At 35.6% G+C, this 27262-nt stretch overlaps 1 protein-coding gene across 1 annotated transcript; it reads left to right on the top strand.

Annotated features, from left to right (window-relative positions):
- Positions 1 to 27011, top strand: LOC144855963 (uncharacterized). The gene is made up of 15 exons (XM_078713931.1): positions 1 to 628; positions 954 to 1061; positions 1309 to 1554; positions 1925 to 2038; positions 3881 to 4090; positions 9392 to 9463; positions 9894 to 10022; positions 14081 to 14204; positions 14570 to 14709; positions 18463 to 18636; positions 19609 to 19806; positions 25289 to 25497; positions 25852 to 26038; positions 26283 to 26378; positions 26751 to 27011. The coding sequence occupies exons 1-15, from the start codon at positions 14 to 16 to the stop codon at positions 26877 to 26879; spliced, it is 2751 nt and encodes a 916-aa protein (XP_078570057.1). The 5' UTR covers positions 1 to 13; the 3' UTR covers positions 26880 to 27011.
- Positions 27012 to 27262: the final 251 nt, after the last annotated feature.

Here is a 27262-nt window from a genome sequence, read left to right as displayed (position 1 = left end):
AGATCCAGATTAAATGGGAACTGGTTCTTCAAGAAAATCAAATGTAATTGATGTAATGCAACCCAAACCAACAAGGCGACAAAAATCCAAACCTTGTAAGCACCAACAATTTCAAGAAATACAAATTTCAAATTTTGAAGATCCAGATGTAAAAGATCCCAACAGAAACCCACAAAGTACTACAAGCATTGGACAATCTGTTGTTCTTAGATCCAAGCAAAATGGACATAGAGAAAGTGACCCTGAACAGTTATCAATGCTTGAGAGATCAGATGGTCATATAACTAAAACTCACCAGCTGGAAAGTTTGCCGAAATCTTGTGGAAGTCTAGCTCTTGAAGCTGATGATCAAAGTGGTCAGAAATCTAATAATGAAAACTCACAGATGACAAAGTACAGAGGAGCAACACTTCCAGAATTTAGTGGTCCACCAAGAAATGATGCAGTTGATAATAATTTTTACAGTGGTCTCCAGACATTACAACACAGTTATGATAACTCATGGCAACGAGCTGGTAAATCTACTCAACAACAACACAGAGTTGTGAATGCTTTTCGGCCTCAATTTGTAAATAAAACAGTTTATAGAACAAATAACAGTCTTGCCAAGGAAATCCAGAACATGGAGGTACATATACAAGAAATCATTATTATTATTATACCAAATGTTAATTAGCACAGTAGAAGACTGATTCAACTATTTCCACTTGATGTGGCGTCTTCTGAATTTAAATAGGGTTGCCCATTAAAACATAAACTGTCTCTCGTTTGTTTCAAGTGTCCCCTGACGGTTTACCAAAAAGGGTATTCTACTGTCTGTAATATTAAACAATAATGAAGGATAAAAAACAGGACAGAACTTTATAGAATAGATAAAAACTTAAATTTGATTGATGTGTAAACAATTTATTACATTGTTGATTTTAATTAATTCGGTTTTGTTTTTATTTCAGGATGATGAAGTTATTTCATTTGAAACATTTTATCACCAAAATGGTAGAACTTACACTTGCATCAACCAAGGTGGTCATCGGTTCTACATGGACTCGTTTGACACTCAGGTTATTGATTTGTTTATACTGTGAGGTTAAAGATTAACTATTAAAAAATACTCAAATTGTAACATCAAAATCATCAACAATGAGGGGACACTCGATCATTCACCATTTCTTAAATGTGGCATTAAATCTTAAATTTACCAGAAGCTCAGTTATGAAACACAAACAGCCTTTTCTAGATTCATTTCAATGTTTTGGAAAGTGTTATTGTGAGCACTAAAATCTTTAAATGTTTTAAATTATGTTATAGGAATGGCAGCCAATTCCAAACTTCTGGTATTCTCAGGGACACTTTGAAAGAGATGGACAATCAATCAAAGATAGCAGTCCACTGGCTGCTGACCCACTTGCTCAACAACCCCAACATTTTTCTTCACATAACCAACCATTGAGTGATATTGAGGTTTCATCTGGAACTGTTGGATCCAGTGTGGATGATAGAGCTGGTACCATGCAACACCCAACAAGGGGACGTGTCTTAACTTACATATTTGAGGTTCTTATTTATATTTTTGTTTAAACATACAGAGTGTAGCATTGGAAGTGCACCCTTAGCAGCGCCCCAGTTTAGATGTTTAATCACACTTTTCCCACTAGTTGCCTATGTTTAATTGGAGGGAGGGACTAGGTTAATAATCAAAGGATAACAATATGATGTGGCATTTAAATTATATTCTTGTCTTAATAGCCTTTTAAAAGTAGTAAATCAGCAACAATTAATCCACCAGCGATTTGAGACCTTAATCAGGCTTATTTTATATGGTTTGTTTACTAACTTGCCAATGACAGGCATAAATCTCAATGCAGTCCACCACAGATTGTAAACTATTGCTGATATTTTTTGATCTTTTTTGTTGTAACTTTAGGAGAGGCGCAACATTCATTGCTACTTTGATGATGCGACTGGGGCATGGATTAAGATGCCTGTATCATGGGAACAGCATACAGATTTTATCAAACCTCTTCTGTTACAGATAAAGGTAAGGAGAGTGTTTATTGTATTGTATCTAAAAGCCTGGCTAAAGATTCTGAAGGCTTTGATGCAAAATGTTTTTAAATGAATGGTGTTATTATTATATATATTATTACTGCCTTTCCGCTGAAAAGTCTGCCGACATTTCCGCTTGGGCTGCTCCGTAAATCTCTTTTACCAGTTTCTTCCAGTCTGATCTTTCATTGGCTAGCCCTCGCGCATAGCGCGATACTTGGCCAAATCAAAATTGGCCTCCTCACCTTGACACGATTTTCACCAAAAGTGTGTGTCTTAATGCTGTGTGATTTAAGCTAATTTCAATACAATCATGTGTATACGAGTTTGGTGTACAGGTTATGTAACCAGCCTTTCAACTAACAATAGCTAACTATACCTTGTACAATAAATCTAATTAAGTTTTAAAATTACAAATCAAAAATTATAACTCTTGCCTCTTGTACAAAAATGAAGTTTTTTGGACAATTAGTTCATGAGAAAATGCATTACTTGATTTCTCTAAACAAGTCAAGACATTTTAAGGCAGTTTGCATGTTTATCAAATGTCTCAATAGTTATTTTAACTCATAATTTTATTTGTTAGCAATGATTGTGAGTCAGTACAGAAAAGTACACAATTCTTTGAAATCCTTTATATTTTAATACTAATAAAGATATGTGAGCAAACGCAAGTACATATACATTCATCAAACCATTGTTAAACACCTTTTTGATAAGTTTTGAAACTTAAAGTACACCTAACAAACTGAATAGTAACGTAAAGCATCATTAGTACATATTTTACTATGACTGTAATGTACGGTATGCAATATTTTAATAGTTATTTATTATTCAAAACTATTTCACTATTTCCTGTTGCGGCTAGGCACTTGGGTGGTTGTGTTCCGGGCTTGCGGCTATGCCACTTGATTGGCTGGGTTTCGTGCTTGCGGCTATGCCACTTGGTTGGTCGAGTACCGGGCTTGCAAGTTCTGTTGCCTGCAATAAAGCCAAATCATCTATGTCATCCTCAGGAAAATCATCAATTTTAATATTGTGGATGAAGTGGATGGGCTAGTAAACGGGTTGGTTTTCAATTGTCCGGGATACTTAATGTCTGTGTTATGCTTATAAAGGGTGAGTAGGTCGTTGCTGAGAGTTATTGGTAGGGTGGTTCTCGGTCTTCCTCGAAATTTTATATTGGTACTGTTGCTGAAATAATAGCTTATTGCTGTGTTGGCTGGTGTACATGGGTCTTGTCTAAGTATGTGACCCAATAGTCTCCATCTTGCGTCGACTATTTCTAATAAAATCGGTTTTGTTCCTGTCCTTCTGTATAAATTTATGTTCGATATCCTGTCTGGGAACCTGATACCTATGATTTTGCGACGTTGCTGTCTGTGAAATGTGTCGAGTTTATGTTTCAGAGTTGTAGAGTAATATACTTTTAACTAGTGAGTTGTACAGCTTGATACGTATTTTTAATTTGATTTTATCTTTTCGAAGCCACATCGAGTTTAGTTTGGTCATTGCTACACGCGCTAGTTGTTTTCTTCTAATTATGTCTTGTCTGTCCCCAAGGAGCGATCCTACTTTTTCGTGTTTCTCCATTATTCTTATATGTCCTCTTTTTCTCGTCTTACGATAGTGTGTTCTGTTTTTTCTTTATTTACATTTAAGTTGAAAGTTGATAGATGGCGTTCTAATTCATTTACATTATGCTTGCTGTTTAGACTAAAAAAATCTACATCATCAGCATATGATGAATGAATGAATGAATGGTGTCATTACAATTAAGATAGACATAATTTTATAGAAACATTTCATCAGTGCTTCTTTGTTTTATATGTAGGATTCAGTGCCAACTTGGCAGGATAAGTACGATATAATTGCTGCTTTACGCCAGAGTAACTATGACGTTGATGACACTGCAGCTACGTTTTATACGATTGGCGACACAGAAGTAATGGAATCATCCGACAGACTTGCAGGTGTCAATAGTAAACTGATGAAAGAGAAAGATAATAAGATATCTATCCTGCAGACAAAGCTTGCAGAGTTGGTATGTTGAAAATAATATAATCATTTTACATCTTGGTATTGCTGCAATACAGAGGTGGTGTGGTCATACTGTATGTAAGTGTGATGCAAGTATTTGACCAATCGCAAGGCATCCATTGTCATTGGTTTGCTTATGGCAAATCTCATATCTAATAGCCTGGTGTGTCCAGCTAATCGGACATTTGACAATGACGATGAAGAATCAATTTTGAAGGAATTCAGGGATTTAGAGCTATCTATCTTAAGTATGCCTTCTTATTTAACAACACCCTCGGCTTCCACACCAATTAAGCGATTTACTAATAATCCCAGAACATTTGATGCTGCTACGATTACTTCTTCAGTTGAGATTCGTGAAGTTTCTACACAATCAATTGCAACAAGAACAACCAATATAGTCACCCAAACACCCGAGCACTGGGATCTGACACCCTCCTTAAAAAACAAAGTGAAAAGTAAGGATGACACAATAAATGATCTACGGAAACAAATACACGATCTGAAAACTGTTCACGCTAACTTTGCCCAACTTTCGACATCTTTTAAGGAACTAAGTGAGAGAAATGAACACCTTGAGGCACAAATTACTAGCCTACGATCAGAGCTTGATGTAAAACACAACACATTTTATCAGCCTATTCATAACTGTTGCCAGGAAATAAGTCTGAATGGTAATGATCACGAGATCCAAACTAGTAACCATTTTGTTCGACTGGCAGATGAGCTCCCCACTTTACCTGAGCTGTTAATTCCTGAATCTGATCAAGCCATCCAAAACTCAACATACAACGTCCAAAATAATGATAATGCATCTCACACTGTGAAGACAACAAATTTGATAATCGGAGATTCCATGTTGAAACTAATTAAAACAAGAGGTCTAAGTGATACATCAGTCAGGACAAAGCGAGGCTTTACTGTTAGCCAACTTTACAATGCTGTAACACATATGAATCTGGAAAATGTTACTAACATAATAATTCATGCTGGAACAAATGATTGTAGTGGAGAAGATTTTAACATTAGCAAACTTCACAAAGACTTTCTTCAAATAACAACATATTTGCAACAAAGGATACCTGGAAAGGTGCTCGTCTCGGGAATCTGTCCTCGTCTTGACAATACAAATTTTAACAGACAAATTGCTGAAGCAAATGATATGCTCCAAACGGTTTTTGGCCATATGTACATTGACCATACCAACTATTTCACAGATGCACACAGTGTACATTCAAATTACTTTACAAGACATGGCCTACACCTCAACCAGAAAGGTACATCAGTCCTACTAAGAAGTATTAATAGAGCAGTGCAAGTAATACGTACACCAGCGAGACAACGACACCCAGAAGGCAAACAACGATACTCATCTGTTTCATCCTTCAACCAGGAAGCTCTGAATCCCTGCTTCAACTGTGGTGAGAGTGGACATGTGCAGAGGATATGTCGTCATAGGGCACCGATTACATGCTGGAAATGTAACTCTGTAGGACATAAGGCTAAGTTTTGCCAAGCATTTTATGATTACTAGGAAATAGGCAATGAGGGTTTAGCCGTAAATTCTACGATTAATGACAATGAATTAGAACAAAATCCCCATGACGAGGTGAACACTCAACAAACTTATATAAATGATACTATACCACCCGGAGTTGCCTCAAATTTAACGTATACGATCAATTCAAATAAAAATGAAACAATTAACTATCAACATAACTGTTCGCTAAATGAACATAATAATTTAACTGAAAATTGTAAAGTATTTTTAAATAATGGTCTAAGTATCCTAGGATTGAATATAGTTTCTCTACCAAGCAAATTTGATGAGTTTAAGTATCTAATCAACAACAATTCTATTGATATCATAGCACTCAATGAAACACGTTTAGATAATGTAATTAAAGATGAATCAATACACATTGATGGCTATGATATTTATAGAAATGACAGAAATAGGGAAGGGGGAGGGGTTGCAGTTTATGTAAATAGAGGAGGATGTTTTACTTGTAAACTAAGAAATGATTTCATGAAAATGGAGCTTGAGATAGTAGTAATCGAACTTTGTAAACCAAAAACTAAACCAATCATTTTAATAGCATGGTACCGCCCACCAAACTCAAAAATTCAACTTTTAGATATTTTTGAACAAATTTTAGAAGAAAACGAATGTCTAAACAAAGAAATAATAATAATAGGAGATGTCAATTGTGACACACTTTCACAAAACCCTACTTGCTATACACAAAAATTAATGGATATAACTAATAACCATTTTCTAACACAAATTATAACTGAACCGACAAGGATAACAAACCAAAGTAAAACTCTGATTGATCATTTTTATACATCCTTTCCAAACAGAATTTCTTCCTCGGGTGTACTTAACACAGGAATTAGTGATCATTCAGCTACTTACGCTGTCATTGGTAAAGAAGAAAAACCAAAACATAACCATAAATATAAAACAAAAAGGAACTATAATAACCTTGATGAGGAAAAACTACAAATTGATATGTTAAATGTAAATTGGCATGAAATAACTTCATATACAAATGTGAATGACGATCTGCAGTTTTTTGAAGACAAGTTTTTACAAATTGTTAATAAACATGTACCTTTAAAGAAAAAACGGGTTCGAAATAAAGATAGCCCATGGCTCACAAAAAATGTAATATTACAAATGCGAAAACGTGACTCAAAAAAGAGCGAGTAAAGAAAATTGTCCTCAATTATGGAACGAATATCGTGAATTAAAAAACAAAGTAAATTACGATATCAGGAGATCAAAAAAAGATTATTTCTCTGAACAATTAAATACAAAAGATTCCAAAATAATCTGGAAAAACATAAGATATATTGTACCATCTAACAATAAAAAAAGTGTTATAAGTAGTATAAATACAATAAATGGCCTTGAAACAGATTCTTACAAGATAGCTAATACTTTAAATGAGTTTTTTGCAAACATATGACCTAACCTAGCTAAACAAATTCCTCAATTTGAAAATAACCATGTAAATTATGAATGCCCAAATCAAGGTGAAGACAAAATAAATTTCACACTTGTTGACGAGGAATATGTATATAAACAAATTTTATCATTATCTGACAAAAAGGCTACAGGAACTGATGAAATTCCTGCTAAACTAATAAAATTAGCAATCAACTCAATTGTACAACCCATTACATTTTTAATTAATTTATCTCTAAGAACCAGCGACTTCCCAAGTAAATGGAAAAATGCACGAATATGCCCAATTTTTAAAAATGGCGACCGAAGTGAACCATCTAACTACAGGCCAATTTCTGTACTACCAATTTTATCGAAAATTATTGAACGCGCTGTCTTTGACCAACTCTATCCACAAATCAACCCTAAATTATACAATCAACAATCTGGATTTAGGCCAAATTACTCGACATCATCGGCATTAATAAATATAACTGAAGATTGGATTGACAGTATTGAAAATGGTAAATACATAGGACTAATAATGCTTGATCTCAAAAAAGCTTTCGACACTGTTAATCACCAGATACTAATAAAAAAACTACACAATTTTAATTTTGCTAATCATGTTATCAAATGGTTTGAAAATTATTTAACAAATCGTACACATATTACTAATATTAACAATGTTGATTCGGTAAAGTCTAATAGTGTTTGTGGAATCCCTCAGGGATCAATATTAGGGCCCCTTCTATTTATCATGTATATTAATGATCTACCTAACTCAGTTTCTCATGTAAATGTAAGCATGTACGCAGATGACACTGCGTTATATTATGCATCTAAAGACATACACGATATAATAAGCAAAGTAAATACTGATCTAAAACATGTACAACTATGGTTAGCAAGTAACAAATTAAGTCTAAACATTAAAAAGACTGAATATATGATTTTAGGAACACATCAAAAATTAAATAAATTGATTAACATGGATATTAATATTAATATAGACGGTACAAAACTTGAAAAAGTAAATAACTGTAAACATTTAGGTGTCATTATCGATGAAAATTTAAAATGGCATAAACAAATAGATCAGGTGAAAAATAAAGTAATATCAGGTCTGTACTATCTAAAAAAATGCAGCAATATTTTCCCTCAAAATATTCAATCATTAATGTACAAATCTATCATAGCCCACCATTTTGACTACTGCAATGTAGTATGGGGTCGTTGTAACCAAACCCTCAAATATAAACTCCAAGTACTCCAAAATAGAGCGGCTAAAATAATTACACATACATCTAGGTATGACTCTAGCTCACAGGCGCTCAAAGATTTAAATTGGCCTAATTTAGAAGAAAAACAATATTACAACGAAGCAGTCACAATGTATAAAATAATGAATAACTTGACACCATCCTACTTAAGAAACAGATTCTATGAACGCAAACAAACATATAATACTAGATCAAAAGATATTCTAAGTTTACATAAGGCAAACACTGAGTATAAAAAGAAAAGTTTCTCGTATTCTGGCGCAAAGCTATGGAACAGTTTAAATGCTATAAACTCAAATGCAATTACAGCTCCTAATATACATATATTTAAAAAAAATGATAAATGACCAAAGATAAAATATACTTGAAACTCTATATTTTTTCATGAAATCTTTTTTTGTTGTTGTTGTTGTTGTTTTTGTACTGTAAATGATAACTTGTGTAATAGTATAAATAGTTTTGTAATAAGTAACGGCCTTGTGAAAAACACCAATATGGTGATTCAAGTGTTGCATCTGTTTTTAAATAAAGTTGTTATTATTATTGTTATTATGTTTCTCATACGTTCTTGCGCTGCGTCCTAGTGAGGTTCAGGCTTTAGGTCTGTGTGACTGTAAAAAACTGTTAAATCTGCTGAGGTTTGAATTCCATGTCTGCTGTTTGAAAGTAAAAATACCTGTTGGAAGACCAAAGAAAATTTAAAAAACTGATGTTTGCCTTTTTAAACTAGTTGTGTAAACAGTTGTTGTTGACCGTGAGTAGCCGAGCAGTTATGAGTGAGTGGCCAAGTGGTTAAGACATTGGAATCTCGTAATCACAACATCGTAAGGGTTCGAGGGTCACTCGCTCCATGGTTCTGGTGGTAGAACGAGTGAATGTACATATCTAGCTCATGTGCACTTTAAAGAACCTAATACATCTTTCGAGATGAGTAGGGGGTTACTAGTACGGTGTACTAGTACATCACAGCCACTGATCATAACTGGGCTCTCTGGGAGACCTGTCTTCGAATGAAGATGTCGCCCAGTATAAATAAAATATTTCAATGTAAATGTCATTTTTGTTTTAGTCTAGACAACATGAAGCCACTAAGAGGAGACATTGTGAGATGGTGACTGATAATGACACATTGATAGCTCAGGTATGTATTTGAATAAACAGCGAATGAATAAACAATTCAATATCAGAAAACTTTGGGCTGGATATAGATTTATGAATAGATGGATACGTATCGACGGTGACAACTGATTTTTCAACGCGCTTGTCTATACTAAAGCACTGCTGCCAATCCTGCTCTTTGAACTCCATGTCTCTAACCGCAGCAAATTAACTGTAATATTTAATCGTTGATTAGCATAGCTAGCAAGGTTAATTAAAGGTTAAATGGGTTTTTAATATTAAAACAGATTTTGGCACCTGGTTTTGGGAAAGTTTCTAGTTTTCAGAGAGTTCAGTATTGTTCCTTTCCTGTCACCTAAATCTAATCTACATCCTTTAATTTTTTCAAAATATTATTATAAAATCTATTATTATTATTACGATACTTAAGAAATTTTGATATTTTTGTACAGGTTAATTCTTTGGAAGAACAAGTTACCAGTTTAGAGGTCGAGGTTAAAACAACTAACTTAAAGGTCACATCTTTACAGCAAGAGCGCCCTCCAACTGCCAGACTTATTACTCGAATGAAGACTAAAATAGTAAGTATGAGAATAGAGATGATGTGATCTCATCTCTGTCCCTAACCCCATGCAACAACAAACGAAATTTGTTATTTGTTTAATCTGGCACAGTACAGCCACACACGGCGGTTGCCACATACATTAAGTTGTAAGTTAAAACCATCGCCAGTCTAGCGCCTCTAGCTGGGTTGACACACTATGGCCGCTGGTTGTTATGTTATTGTGATATTTGGTTTTGACGAATAAAGATCTTATTCTACTTGAGTCATACGTGTCCGGTTGTCTTTATTGTGGTGTGCCCTTTGCCTCACTGGCGCATGGCATTTACTCATAGACGTTCTGAACTTAACTAAAAACTAGACTGGCCATAGCGATAACCACGGACGGCAACAGTTGGCTAGGATAGCCTTAATAAACAATAGCCTGTCGTAGGCTGAGTATGTTTGTCACTCACAGACAAGAGCGAACTCAAAGACTAAAAACAAGGGCCTTGTAGAAAAATATTTTCTTGTGAAATGTGTTGTGACATTGTGGTAGCCCGCTACGCAATGCACTACTGTATACGTGCACACAAATTGCATTTGTCTGTAACACTAAGAACCCAATGTTTACTGTGTCTGTAAAGACATATATACGGATCAGTTATTCGCTTCTAAATTTGAAAACGTTGGGAAGAAAAATGTATTCTAAAATACAGTGATTACGGTATTATCTGGTTTGTAAGAAAACACTGTCCTCGTTCTGGTATTAAATGTAATCCGTTTAAACGTGTGTAAGCCATGTATGCTACCAAATGCCTTTTAAGAACGTGAGTGTCAGCAAAAGAGAGGGTCGAAATGAAGCGAACCTAATCATTTTCACAAAGCCGGGGGTTCCAAATTCGGTGTGCAAACAGTTGGATTTGTGTTGATTTTATTGTTAATAATGTTATATAGGATGTAAGCTGATTTATCTCTCGTCTAGATTCTAAAGTTATACATATCAGTCACGCTGCTACTTTTGAAGTAGTTATTGTATACAAAGCGAGCAGGTCTCTGTTGCATTTTTTCAATAGAAGTAATATTTTTCTTTGTGAATGGACTCCATGCAATACTACCGTATTCTAGGTGTGGCCAGTGTGACCAGTGTTAAATAGTTTTTGTTTTACGCTTCTTGATGCTGCGTAGAAATTCCTTTTTATGAAATTCAGGTTGCTTTTGTTAATGCTTGATTAGTCTGTTTATTCCAACTCATGTTGTTTTAAATGAAGATACCGAGGTAGGTGATGTCAGTTCAGTTGATACCTAGCATGCAGTAATTTGTTTCTCCAGAGTTTCTTTTTCTGGAGATACGCATGGATTGGATTGAACCTCATTCCCCAACTTGCTGGAGTTAAGTAATACGCCTAACACGCTGTGTTGCGTTTAGTTCTCGTGCTGATACGCTCAACACAGGCGTATAGTAGTTCGTACTGCGTATCTGATTGGGCGATTGCAGCCACCATCTTGTTGGCTCCTTGTTAATGAAGAATCACTTTTTGAATTGCGATAACATTAAAGTTTGCGATCTAGCCTTCAGCTATAAAATCTTTGGTTTCGCATGACAGGCCTTTGTGAAAAGCATGCTGATTTTTATTGAGGATCTGATGTTTTTCAATGAGACTGGTCTATATATATATGGTCTTGGCTGTATGCAAACATGTCCCCTCACGTTTCCCTCTACAGACTTCCTTTTGCACATACTTTTTACGGTGGTAAACTTATACCAGCCAGAAGGTAATCCAGTTTGAATCTTTTCTTTAATGTAGCATCTCTCTTTCTTTCTACAATGCCTAAGCAGTTCTGTAATCAGCAACGATGGTCTTGGATGTCACCTAATTATTTTTTATTAAATTAAGTTTTTCAATTAATTTAGTCAGGCTTTCCTTAAATGATTCTAGTTGTCTTCTACACATCTGGACCATGGATGAGAATCTATCTATCCTTCATGCTGCGGAGCAGGCGATTACAAGACTTTTCCAGGCACTTCGATCTTGAGCAAGTGAGGCTATTTGTTCAGCTTGTATCGTAACCCTAGAACATGTTAAAAATAGGCTGAATAAGATGAGTTGGTATATAGAGAGCGTATGTTCTTGCAGGCTCTTCCTCTGGCAGACAAAGACAGTGCCCAAGGAATCTCAGCTGCTTCCTTTCACAGTTGATAAGGGGCTCAGAGTTGTTCATGGAATATACAACGGTGTTCGAGACACAGTCGCAAATGAGTTGGATTTTACACAGGTAGTATTGAAGAAACTGACTTCAGAAGAGATGGGGAGTTGAGAACTTCTCCACAGATGTTCTAGCTCTATTTGCACTAATGCTCTTTTGAGGTCGCTTGCAGCAGATGCCTTCTTGGAGCCAAGGTACTTAAAGTCAGTCATATGGTTGATGGGTGCACCATAAACTTTGAGTGTTGTGTGAGGATGACAATTAAAAGTCATGTACTCTGTCTTGGCTACGCTGATTATGAGACCAAGGACTTCTGCTGCGGCTGCGGTGTTGGTCAGCTGAGCTTGAGCCCGGGGAATAGTACATTCAAGTAGTGCAATGTCGTCAGCGAAATTCAGGTCATTCAATACTTCAGCTGAATCTTGTCTCGATCTCAAGAGTCGAGATCTGATGTGGCCTTCGTCAGCAGAAAATCTACCAAAATAATGAAGAGGAATGGAGCCAAAACGTCAATTTTTTAGCTTTATCCAGTCAAACTTTGGCCTTTTTAGAGGTGTTTTTGTTTTTTTAACCATATTTGATGAGGGTGATCCATCCAGCACTTGCTGATCATTTGGTACCCTCAGGTAAGGCAATGAGATTAAAGCATCTTGCCTAATTTTCAATTGGTGGTTCTAAGGCTGCACACTAGCAAAATGCTGATGATTTGATGGTCGGAGTCTAATTCAACTGTGTTGTAAGCCCTGCAGTTTCTTAAACAGTTTGACCACTTTGCCATTTATTAGAATGTGATTCAGCTGATGTGTCAATCCTACTGGATGCATCCATGTCCACTGACGGCTTCAAGGCTGTGGAAACTTCATCTGTGCTGGTCGAAGTTTGTGTTCTTCACAAAGCTCACCAGTTTCTCTTCAATTCAATTTAATACAGTTTTGTAATTTTACTTTTGTATTTTGACTGGAGTATGCCCCAACAAATACATCTTTGTCTTTTGGTCGGAATGACAGTTGGATGATATGGTCTTATCAACTGCAATGAATACACCGCCACCTCACGTTTTTCTATTTTACAGTAGACTGTAAAGTTTGAGGGAAATAATTCTGCTGATCCGATATACCATTTACTCTGTACCAAGAATGATATCTGTTTTTCGGTCTCATTAAACACCTCAAGTTCTGTGTTTTACCTTTAATGCTACCACAGTTCATAATAGCTATTTTAATACAATTGTTCTTCAGTTTATTTTGGTTTTGGTGCTTCAGAATTATAGTCTGGGAATTTAAGTACAAAAGTCTTACGTCTAGTATTAGTTTTAATTTAGAGACTTGAAGATATTTTTTACTTGAAGTCTATTGAGCTTTCACTATCAGAATTTTTAAGTAATGAACTATAGTGTGATTTTAAAATGTCTGTGCCAAGTGACAAGCTAGCTAAGTTCATCGCTTCGCATGATGGACAAGTCCAATTAAAGTATTGCTTGTTTAAATAATGCAAGTAGCTTTCTTCGGTTATGCCGGAACATGTGTGTTTACCCTGTCACTATCGATCAAAGTGGGTGCATCACATCATACTATGAAAATATCAATCCGTGCGCGATACATTCTGGTATTTATAGTGGGCTGCTTAAATTGTTAGAATCAACTTATGTCTCTCATTTGAAACCGTTTGAAGATGAAAAAAATAATCGCATATAGTATTTTTACATCAAATGTAGTGTGTGACCTTAAATTAGGTCGAAAAAACATAGGTCTAGCCATGTTCTGAATCAATGAGGCACAAAATAAGAAATTTTTTTGACTGCATAAACATAATGTGTTCTTTTAATCAACATGATGGTATTGGTTTGAGTAGTAGATAGGAGTTACTAAACTCTATTGCTTTCTATTTTAGAAAGACCCAGTAGCAACTGGACCAGTTATTGATGAAGCCAAGCTAAAGAAAATTGAAAAGCAGACTAAAGCATTGGACAAAGCTCAACGTAGTCTGAAAAATGACATCAAAACATCTTTTGCTGGTAAATCATACAAATACTTAAGCTGAAAAATAAACAGTACAATAAGACAGTTGGAGACAGTTTGACGAGACATTCCATTTGTTTTGACGAGACACACCATTCTGTTTGACAAGACACTCCATTCAGGTTTGACGAGACACTCCATTCAGGTTTGACGAGACACTCCATTCGGGTTTTGATAGATGTGCCCTTTGGGTTGGAGAAACACGCCATGTACAAGCTTATAGTGACGTATTATTGGGTTTGACCAGACACGTCATTTGGATTGATGAAAGAGACATGCCCTTAGGTGTTAGTAGTATGTCTTTCTCAATAGGAGTTTTAGATTAGATTCTGACAAAGATTTTAATTTTTTTTGCCATTAGATTTGAGTGGTTTATTAAAACAAGCTTGTGATGCCCTGTTGCAGATGAGTAGTATTGGAACCACAACTAATCAGGATCTTGAGGACCTTAAAATACTCTACAAGAAGGAATGTATTCAAAGGAAACTTCTCTACAATCAGGTGAGTTTTGCACCAGGACCTTTAAAAAGACCATCGAAGATGTACACTATAACAAAACAAAAGATAAATTTTTCTGTGCCACCAGCTGTGGTAACAAAACAAAAAACAAACAAAAATTCTCCTCAATAAAATAAAAAAAAACAATCAACAAATTTGACAAATCATGAGTAGTTAAATGGCAGACTATACTCCTAATTTTTTTCATTTTAGGTTATATGCATGCATATTATCATTTCCAAAAGCAATATATTTTTCTATTTCAATATTTCTTTAAAACAATGAATTTAAATTTGTTAAAATACTGAAATTTTACAGTTGAATATAAATCTTTCAGCTATCAAAATTAGTGTATTTAATGCATCGAGACATTTTCCGATACCAAAACATTAAACATTAAATCGTATGGCTGTATTTTGCACTTTTTCAAGTTTAATGATGTCTTTCTTTAAGTTAGGAGACCAAGCCTGTACTGCAAATTCCATGATCGGTCTAACAAGGGTTGTAATTGTAGCGAGTCTTATCCGAGAACTACTTGCAAATTTGTTCACAAGTATTCTCAAATGTACTTAGTATAAAGTACAAATTAAGTCAGAGTAGGGCAAAACATCTAATTAATTTCTAACAAGTGTCTTATAAAGAGGAAGAAACATATCTTGGTCCATGTATGAGAAAGTATGCTTAATCATCATTTGATGTCATCAAGTAAATCGTTTACAAATATGAGAAAAAGGACGGGTCCTATAACTGAACCTTGAATGATACGACTAGTTACTTTTTGCTTGGATGAGAGAGAACCTTTCACAGTTACACATTGCTGTCTTCAGCTAAGAAAGTTAGATATCCAGTTTAGGATTCTTCCATTGATTCCATTTGCTTGAAGTTTAGCTTTGAGACATTCATGTTGTACAGTATGAAATGCCTTTTTACAGTCAAGATAGATAACATCTACCGGATCACTATCATCCAAAGCGTGTGTACATCTCGGAAAAACTCTAGGAGTTGTCAAGCAGAACGGAAAGCATGTTGGTGTTTACTTTTCATAAAACAAGTAAAGCATTTTCACAAGCATATTGTAGTATCCAGTCAAGCTGTTTTCAAATGTTTTCAGAGTCGCATTTTTTAAAAAATACATTTTTCTACAGAAACCTTTACCGCGCATAGAAATATCACTTTCAATTAAATTAGAAAGTAATCTAATCTAGCTTGATTTAAAGGTGTTGGTTGACGCCATGAGTACCGCTTAATATCAGGGTGAGTTTCATGCCAAAAATCTTTGCATGATCATCCCGATTAGGGCCATGTATATTGATTAAACTTAAATCTTTATCCCCCACCGACAAATGAATTGCCAAAAAATGTCTCTTTTCATCTGATCTCTTATATACTTATGTACTTTAACCTTAAAGTTGTTTTGGAATAAAATTGCAACCCGTCTGCTGTTATTACTAAAGGAATTAAACACACTAGTATATCCCCACTCTTGCTCTTTAGCACAATGGGTGTCTTGTGAACAGAATATTGAATGAACTTTTCTTAAGCTAACTAAAAATGTCCCACCATTTTTAAACTTGATTAATACCCCTCACATTAAGTGAGGCAATGCTTATGTTAACCATAACTACAGATCTTAATCAAGCTGTTGTAATGATATGACATAAAACATGATAGCGCCCTCTTGTTTTTACCGTTCTTCATGTTTCTATTAAAATCATCTTATTCTTATTATCAAACGAATTAAACATGTGCAAATATCACATCAATTAAAGTTCAACACTTTACATGATGGCAACACCAAAAACAAATGGGAAAGCTGTCGATATGGTAACAGAAGTACATTTATTTAAACAATATGCTGAGCCAGTACTGCGCGGCCCGTTAGCAAAACAGGCCAAGGACGACCCTGACGTACATATTACTATGACTAGGCCAGGATGAACTAAAACTATACAACTCGTGGAATCTTCCAGAAGCAGAACAAAAATCAGCAATATGTTTTCCAAATGTTAGAGAAACACTTTCAAAAACAAACTATAGACTCTCTCGTAGTAGTAGACTAAAACAAGAGAGTAATGAATCTGTGGAGAATTTCGCAACAAGGCTACGCCTCCAGCATGGATAGGCCAAACAACCAGATAGAAGACGGCCAAGTTGCTGCTAGGCCTATAGTAAATTCTGAATTTGATGAACGGACTCTAGAACAATTAATAATAGGCACCAACAGCACTGAGGTGGAGCATGTAACAAAATAGGCCACTGGACCAAATACTGTATTACCACAAAATGTACAAACACTGATAACAAATCAGGGCCATACCAGCAACCCAGAAACCAGCAACGCAGAAAAACCGGCACTAAACAGAATGCAGCATGAAAGGCAAAACATTGAGAAACACAAGATGAGCATGATGAATATGAAATATATGATAGATTTTCATTCGGTGTAATTAACAAAGCACGAAACGCACTGAGGCACATGGAACTCTTGAAGTCCAACTTGAGAACAGACCTGGTATTCATGTTTTCACACTCACATGACATGACTGACATGGGTCAGTTCACTCCAAACAAGATGGAAGAATATGTCTAGATCCCAAACATCGAGAGCTACTTCTCCCATCCATAGGATTCCTACTGGCGACGTGATCAACCATAAGCTTGCCAAAGCAAATTGGTTCTCCAAACTCGATGCAAAATCTGGCTAACCAGTTAGCGGATGGCCTATCCAGACTACCAATCTTAGAGCTAGACATGCGAGTGAATATGGTTCGTTCGTTCAACAGCTCATCGACTATACTTCATGTGACGCAGTGTTAAAATCTCTCAAGAAATCATTCTGGTTGACCAGAAGGCATGTCACAAGTGCCGTGATCAGCTGTCAATTGAAAATGGCCTCATATTAAAGGGCCAAAGAATCATCATCCCAGCACACATGCAAAGAGAGATACAAAAGCAACTGCACACATCACAGACAAGAAAAAACAAAGCTATACTTGCAAAAGAATCTGGGTTTTTTTTAACAACATTAACGCCGACATTGACAAGCTAGTAAAACACTGTGAAATATGTCAAGAACACCAACATGCTCAGACACCAGAACCACTTTTACCTCATGATATACCTCAAAGGCCAACAATGTGTATAACCACATTATTATTCTTGACCTGTTTTCCAAATTATCAACTTTTTTCCTCAGCTATTTCTTCTTTGTATACCATTTGTGTAAGAGATGTTTTTCATTCTTCAAATTCGTATTAACAAAAATTCCATTGATTTTCTGTTTTCAAAAACATCTTCGTTGATGCATTTAAATTCCTTATCCTGTAACTTCTTTAATAATTTTAACTCATCAAGTATCAGCGTCAGCCTTTCATTAATCAAATCTAGCTGCGTTCTGGAAGGTCAGCCCATCGCCCCAGGAGGATCAACAGCAGAGATTGTATCACATGTATCCTCTATGACTATGCCTGTCACCGGTGAATCAGGCTTAGTTGTCCTCCTACGAATATCATATTTCTGCCGCCTGGTTAAACTAGTATTAGTATTATCCATTGTGTTTCCTATACCATAACTAACAGATAATTGGAAGAATGTCTACTTAATCATAAAAATTCTATTCACCTTTTATATTTGCTGAGCTGTAACACCACACGTCTTCACGCTACCATGGACATGCGCAGATGATAAAGATAAAGTTGCCATAATCATTTTTTATTTGTTTTGACTTAACAGTAAATTTCTTTTTGTTATTTCCAGGTACAAGAACTCCGAGGAAATATTCGGGTTTTTTGTCGTGTGCGATTTGATCAACGAACTGAAAATTGTCATAAGTTTCCATCAGATCAAGATATTGTGTGCAATAACGCAGCTGGCAAGAAAATGAGCTTCAAATTTGATAAAATATTTACTCCAGAGTCAAAACAAACTGAGGTAAGAAAATGGATAAAATTTGTTTTATCTTGTATTCAATTTCTTTCTTTTATCTTGTCCCACATATGTCACACTATGCAGAGGTCTTTGTTCTGAAACGAATCCTCTTATACTAACACCACCTAGAATAAACCTAAAATCCATGGCTAAAGGCTTCTTTGCTCAGGCACCAGAGATCTGGAACCAACTTCCTCGTTCCATCCATTACACTCCATCCTCTCATGAAAACTTACCTATTTCAATAGTTATTCTTTTCATAGTTCTTCATATGGAAATACGTGCATAGCACATGCGTACGCGTGCTTAAAACTTTAAAACAATGTCAATTTATTTTTGATGAAATTAGAGTACGTTTCAGGCAATTTCATTATATTTTATTCACTTTTCAACTTGAAATTGCACACTTGTCAATTTTATGACCCACTATACAAGCCCCGGGAGAGGTGCATCATTTGTCCGATGTGCGTCATACCCTATGAATACCATGACCCACCTGTTCATACAAAATGTGACTTGCCTTTAGGTGACCATGACGCACTCATTTTGGCACACTGTGACCATGTGGTTTATGATATGGTAGTTGGTAAACGGACATTGACACACCATTGTTCATTGATGTGATGTACCATTTAGGTTTTTTGACGCACCCTCAGTAATTATTTGTAAATGATGCACCTCTCCCGGGTGTCGTATAGTGGGTCATACAATTGATAAGTGCATAAATATACGGAAGAATCTTTCTTCAACTTTTTACATACCGTTTTAACAAAGTTCCTAAGAATTGGCATTAGTTAAAATACTTAGAATTAATGGCAAGAAGTATTATATCATTTGTTTGTAAACACTAATACAGTTAGGTTTGTGGTACAATATGTGTTTTCCCAAAAGAATATTGATGTTTCGAAGAAGAAAGTTTTAGCCACTCATAGTCAACTATATAAGTCAACCTAAAATATTCTTTCTTAATCTTAGGTATTTTCGGAGGTTCTACCAATCATAACATCGTGTGTAGATGGCTACAACATTTGCATCATGGCATACGGTCAAACAGGAGCAGGAAAAACATACACAATGATGGGAACACTCGAAGATCCTGGCGTGAATATCAGATCCATCAGAGAGCTCTTGAAAATGTGTAATGAACGTTCCAAGATATCATACACTCTGAAGGTAAGATAATATCAGATCCATTATAATGACTTGTTATAACATTTAGTACGACGACAGGGTTGATGGATACTAATATTAGATGGTAGAAAAGTGTATTCATTATAAAGAGGGTGGTCGTTTTGGAGATAATACCTTTAACCATGGAGAGAACACCTGCATCATAATTGAAGTCAAGAACAGAAGCATCGACTCCACGACTTGTACTTTTGGTGATCTTATCTAACATTCTCTTTTCTTTAACGAGAAGCTCGCCTCCCGACTGACACGACAGAAAGACATTACACGAAGAATCATAGATATTTATACTCGGGAAAAACTGTAATCAGCTCGCCACCTAATTCAAGAAGCTTATGAACTAGTCTGTTTTTTTACACCAATTTTTAAAATGATTCACGTCACCAAAATAATTTCTAATGGGGCGGTCATCATTTACCAGACTGATAAGAACAGTGTCATCAGCATACAGGATCACCATGCAGTTCTCAGACAGCCATTTGTGTAGAGGATGAAGAGCAACAGGGAAAGGCCACATCTCTGAGGAGAGCCAGTGCTATTATACATAGTAGAGGCAAGAGTATTATTAACCTTGACCTGTGGGAATCTGAGCTAGAGGAAATCACGAATCCAAAGAACAATGCGATGGTTGATTCCAAACGAGTTTAGGAAGAAGCACGTGATAAAGAGGGTTTCAAGATGTTTTTCTACAGCTCACTATGTCGGTCGGTCGGTCGGTAAACACTAACTTGAGCATGGGACTGCAGCCATGTATATGGCCTTGTTTGATATGATGAAGGTTGCTTTTGCATCCTCCACACCACGACGCTCCCTGCAAGCAAGGTATCAAGTTTTGTTTGACAACTTGCTTAATTAAGATCTCTCTAAGGACTTGACAATCAGATATGTCAAGGAAATAGGTCGATAATCATTTAAATTACTGTACTCACATTTGGAGTTTTGGCACACAGTTAATGAGCACTTCCAGATCGAGGGGATAACACCTGTAATATTGTAATAGCGCCACCTATAGTTAAATAAACAGGTTATCTACAAACGTGAGTTTGTGTAACTTCATTTCAATGGCGATGAAGGAAAATCAATAATAAAATTCAAAATACAGTCAAAATAAACAATACACTGCTAAACAATAGATCGGTGAGTACCTAGGAGTAATTATATACATCAGCAGAGATGGCAACGAATCCGTTAATGCTGTCAACAACACTAGGCGCCTTCCATCCAGATGCAGACAAATCGTCGGTATGTAACCAGGTTGAGGGCATTAGCCAAATATTGTGAATTTGGTGACACCAATAAAGAAATACAAAGCCAAATAATACAAAGTTGCCTGTCAGGGATATTATGATGCCGAGTATTCAGAGACACAAATATGACACTAGACTAACTATTAGATATGGGAAGAGGATTAAAAACATCTGAAATCTCAAGAAAAAAGTGTTGAGAAACATAAGCAGAAATCTCAAGAAAAAAGTGTTGAGAAACATAGGCAGAAATCTCACTATGAGAACAAAAAGGAGACTGGTACAAAATGCAGAAATTGTAGAGGCAATTTTCCACATAAAAATGGGAAAACCTCATGCCCGTCATTTGGAAAAACATGCTACAAGTGTAAAAAGAATAACCACTTTTCCAGTTTTTTGTTTTGTTAGTAAGACTGACGACAAACGAAACAAAAAAGAGAATACAATTTAAAGTGGTTGAACAGTCAGGTGATGATAAAGATTTAGATGACGAATGGGTATTCATAGTTGACATAAATAATACAGAGGGTCCATCAACAATTGGCATCACTTTGCATGTAGATGGAAGAAATATCAACCTAATGACAGTGCTAGACACAGGAGCCTCAGTAAATTGAATAAAGGAAACCGACCGAAGCTCCAGAATGCTCAGCTAAAATCCATCCATATGGTACAAAGGCGACTATTCCTATACTGGGAGAATTCACAGCACACACTGAAAGCAACCAGAAGATAGCAGTTGCTATGTTGTCAAAGGCGATACAGGATGACTACTGAGTTACAAAATGGCAAGAGAACTTGACCTAATTCAAACACGATAATCAATGACCAACACACTCCAAATAAGGAAAAAAATACAAAGATCATTGATGAATACTCAGAAGTGTTTGGTGGCATTGGCAAACTAAAGAACTACCAAGTTAAGCTACACATTGATGAAAGTATCCAACCACAGAAACAAGCACACAGACTGATTCCATTTCATGTGTGAAAGTGGAAAAAACAAAATATAATTGAGAAGAGAAACAACACCATGGGTGTCACAACTTGTAATTATCCCAAAGGCTATTATGCATCGACATCAGACAGGCCAACGAAGCCATTCAGAGGGAAAGACATGTGACCCCAATGATCATTCATGACTAGAACGGTGCAAAATATATTCTCAATTTAAAATCAGGGTACCACAAATTGGAACTATATACATCAAATCACAACATTTGCAACATTCGTTGGTCTAAGAAGATATAAAAAACTAAATTTTGTTGTATGTTCAGCTGCGGAGATCTTACAAGGCATACCACGAGCACAAAACATGAGTGATGATATAATAGTGTTTGGTGCAACATGATGAAAGCCTACGAGATGTACTCAAAAGATTTTTAAAAAAGGCTTGAAACTCAATACTGATAAATGCATCTTCAATATCCTTCTATGGTCACATCTTCTCAAACAAACGTCATACTGCGCACAATTTGTACCAGAGTTTGCAACCATAACAAAACCATTAAGACAACTCACAAGAAAGGATGTAGAGTGGAAATTGACACAAATCCATACACAAAGTTTAAGAAAAGCTAAAACACATCCTCACAGGAGACGCAGTAATGGCATACTTAGACCCTACAAAACTTACAGAAATTGACACAGATGCAAGCCCGGTTGGCCTATCGACAGGTCACATAGTAACAACGATGCGCAACCACAGATATGGAAGTAGGGCACTATCTGACACGGAAAGCCAATATTCTCAAACTGAACGAGCAAAACACTTCCACCTATACTTATTTGGAAATCCATTTGTGGAGTCCCAAAATCAAAGGCAGAAGCACTAATTGTATGATGGGGATTAAGACTCCAACCCTACAATTTTGAGATCAAATACAGACCAGGAAGCTAGAATCCTGCAAATTATCACCCGATAAAAAACAGGGATGGACGCAACACAAGACAAATACGTTAACTTCATAATCAACCACACAATACCAAAAGCTATGACCAAAGATTAAATCCAACGAGAAACAGAAACTGATCCAACACTACACTATAGCACATGAACCTCATTTCAACACCCAATTGAAATGATAATAAAATATGCAGGAAGATAGTGGGAATTTGTGTAGCACATTTTCTAATCAAGATACTTGCCAGTCCATCATTAGTCTTAATTTTAGGCAAAAGTTTGGGAACGTCTTCAACAGATATATTAACATGATTACTATTATAATTCAGATTCTTACAGAAGCTAATATTTTCCCCCTCAAAATGTCATTATCAAACCGACAGTAAAATTCATTTAACAAAAACTGGCAAGGCTTTCCTCACTGAAACCCAATTACTGATTTAACATCATTCCAACATTTCTTACTAAGAATTTTTCTCAACAAAATCCTTTAATTTCTGTTTTGCTCTTTTTATAGTGGATTTTAAATTTCATGTAGCTATTTTAAGTCCACACTAACTAACATTGGTTAGTTCCTCACAAAAAGAGATTGTTTCCTCTTGTTGAACATGATACATACTGTCTGAAGTATTGGTTTAAGTCGCCCAATATTGAAATGGAGCTCTCCGGGGAACGTTCTTGCAGACTATGAGTAAGTTCAGCTATAGCGTCTGCAGTGACTGAGAAATTTCCTGGCACATATACAGCGACAACAATTTGTAATCTATAGTACATACTTTATTAAGGACTGTAATATCTGAACACATGTGTAGCCATTAACATTTACGCTACTATCAGATACATGCTCATTTAGCCACGTTTCGGTGATACAAATGAGATTGGCATCGCGAAAGGCATGACCAAATTTAACCAGAGCACCCAGTTCTTCAGTTTTATCTTTTACTGACCTTGTATTTGTTGAATTGAAATTGAAGGCGGTGGAAGTATGTTAGGTCTAAGACGAAGTCGTTGTTTATACCACCACGTTTACCCCTCTTTCATTTCTTTATAACGTCGATTCCATATTGTATAGACAGTTCGAGCGGAATTCCAGCAATGACCACATCACAGGATGCATTGTTGACATAGTTCGAGCAACACCTCGCCCGTGTATCTCACTCGAACAACATTGTCAGGACTAGCAGGTGTGGCTAGGCACAGAAAGAGCGATTGAAGTAAAACAACAAACACAAAAGCACGAGACAAGTTTCACAATTCACCACACCAGCTAATAAGCTAAAATACAACAAAATTAGACCAAACAACAGAATACAGTATAGTGCGACAAAATATTGCAGTGTATAGCATTTGCTTGGAAAGCGCCACCTCATACACTCTGAAGACGGGATAAGACAACCTGATTGGCAGTGACATAGAGAAATTTAATTGGTTGTCAAACACTTAAAAAATTAATTTAGTTGATAAAATACATTTCCTCATTGTTCAATATATAAACAAACTTAAAACTGACAGTAAATAAAACTATGTAAATAATAATAATAACTTCTGCTTAATATGTTAACTATTTATACTAATATCAGAGATATTTTTTAATTGAACTTCAAAACTTTTTTAGCTGTGTGCTATTGTTTTTTAATTTTTATATACCATACAAATGTTTTTGTCAGGTAAAACAAATGATATGATATAAAAGGTAAAAAACACAAAAACTAACCACCCACAAAAGAAAAAACATATTTATACCAAGGCAATCTAACAGGACGCTGAGCTCGACTTGCCAAGATAGGCTATCGTAACAGACTTTGTATAAATTTGGTGAAGCCTAAGCACAGATCAAAGCCATCAAATTCTACACCATAATTATGTTGATTCGTTTTTATTGATATTTAATTGTATTTTGGTACTTTGAAAGGCCCATATGACCTGATTTTTTTAGTTTAAAGTTTAAATAGGCATCTAATTTTTTAAATTAAATTGATTGATTGTAGACAGAATATTTCCCATTTAACAGTTATTTTAACTATTTTTTCCCATGAAATTATGTTTACCTTCATTTTGATGCAAGGCTATCAATAAGTGTATGGATTATGGATGGTGCTATTTTGGTACCCACTAAATATTTGAGGAAGCCAATCAAAAATCAGTCAAGCGCTTATTGGGGGGGGGGGGGGGGATTGGTTGTAGACTGATAATTTGGAAACTAGAGGTAAACCTTTGATCTGGCCGAGCTCAGCGTCCTGTTGCTAAATTGCCTTGTTTATACCAAAAAATACACAAAGAAAACAATTCTAATACATATAAATAACACTTTTTTCAATAGGTTTCTATGGTTGAAGTTTACAATGAGCATGTACTGGATTTACTGTCGGAGAACAGCAAAGAAGCGCTAGACATCAGGATGCAGGGGAAGAGGCTAACAATCAAAGGACTGAAAGAGTTCAAAGTTGGCAATGAAGGGGATATTACCGAGGTCATGGCAATAGGAGATAGGAATCGATCAGTGGCATCTACTAAAATGAATTCAACAAGGTAATACACTTTGATATTGTAAAACAGTGTGTTTGCTTTCTATGATGGAGGTGCACATTTTTCTTATTTTTTAGTCCAAATTTAAATCTATTTTTTTACTACCATCTGAAAATGAAAACCAAATTTGACAAATTTCTTCAGCTGGAAGACATATTTTAACTAATGTTCACATCTATCGCTGACTTTCAAAGTGCTAAATATATAGACGTATTTAACTGGTCACATGCAAACACCTCACAGTGATCTGCTCCCACTACCGGCATATAAACAGCAAGGAGTCTGATTATCGAATATACCTTTGGATACTGTCTGCTTTTATTATCATTAAAAACTATTATTATTTGTTTCCCTTAGTTCTCGTTCACACTTGCTGCTGATGTTGACTGTGGAGGGTGTGGACAAGATCTCTAAGGCGACCAGCTTTGGATCTCTGACTTTGGTTGACTTGGCTGGATCAGAGAGGATAAGTAAAACAGAAGCCACTGGACAAAGACTAGTTGAGGCCGCAGCTATTAATAAATCACTTACGTCACTTGGACAGGTACAGTACACTAAACTTTTCATATTATTTATAAACTTACAAATATAATGTTGATAATAACTATTTCGAAAAAGCTATACGTCATGTATGAAAGCCATAGCTAGTGATCTGGAGGTCGTATAGTAGGTTTGCATCTCACCCAAGAATTACTTAAAAACATCTGACCAATTGATATAAATTTGATTTAGTATTGTTACTTGTGGATATACTTTTAATGCTATTGTAATTATTAATTTTGTTGCAGGTTTTCTCAGGTTTAAAATCAGGTGCTTTACATATACCTTATAGAAATTCAAAATTAACACATCTACTTCAACCATCACTGGGCGGAGATTCTAAGGTAAATTTAAACTACAACTTTTAATTCCCAACCCAACATGAATGAGACTGTAATGCTTGTACATGTGTGTGGTGATATTAAAAAAAAAACGTACAATGATAAACATTTCGATATTAAAAAGATTCTTTCATATCAACTTGTTTGAACATTACTAATTCATTGGCCCATGGTTTCCTCTTGATACTACTGTAGTTCCAAGGGTGCAATCGTCATTATCCAATCGGAGTTGAACCATACCAAGTGGTCCAATATCCTCATATCCTCGTCTTTTTTCAGAGTTAATTATTATACTATAGTGTGATCAATTTTGTTTTTATATGTATGAAAAAAAACCATTGCTAGGTAATGTCTTCATACTAAATTTATTTGTAGGCATGTTTGTTTGTTAACGTGAGTCCTGATGAGAAGAACCAGAGCGAGTCAATTAGTACACTCCAGTTTGGATCAAATGCTAAACAAGTCCAACTTGGTAGAGCAACTCAAAATACTAAAGGGCCATAAATAACAGTCGCTTGCTCAAGTTAGTGTTTACCAACCAACCGACCGACCGACATACATAGTGAGCTGTAGAGTCGCGTAGAATTGTTATCAAACTCTATATATTTTTAATATAATGTATGTATAGTAATACAATAATATACATGAAAATGTTACAGTATTTGTGAAATACTATTCTTATACAATAAACAAATAGTAGAGAATTTTGTTCTGTAGTTTCTCGGGACAGCACAAGTATGTTTTGAACCCAAGAAAAACAAAAGTTTTTCTTGGGTTCAAAAGGTCAAAGTTCAAGTCAGGTCATGACCTTTGACCTTTTTAACCCAAGAAAAACAAAAGGTTAAAGTTCAAAGGTCACGACCTGACTTGAACTTTGACCTTTAGTT

This window comes from Antedon bifida, chromosome 11 (assembly GCF_963402885.1).
Source record: "Antedon bifida chromosome 11, ecAntBifi1.1, whole genome shotgun sequence".
Taxonomy (NCBI): Eukaryota; Metazoa; Echinodermata; class Crinoidea; order Comatulida; family Antedonidae; genus Antedon; species Antedon bifida.
Note: the sequence above shows the minus strand (reverse complement) of the source record. Positions and strands in the feature narration are given on the sequence as shown.

Excerpts from the sequence above, each read along its gene's own strand:
- LOC144855963 (XM_078713931.1), top strand. The coding sequence starts at position 14 with ATGGGAACTGGTTCTTCAAGAAAATCAAATGTAATTGATGTAATGCAA. Across the intron at positions 14,205-14,569 it reads CATCAAAACATCTTTTGCTG|ATTTGAGTGGTTTATTAAAA; the intron begins GTAAATCATACA and ends TTTTGCCATTAG. Across the intron at positions 26,039-26,282 it reads CACTTACGTCACTTGGACAG|GTTTTCTCAGGTTTAAAATC; the intron begins GTACAGTACACT and ends ATTTTGTTGCAG.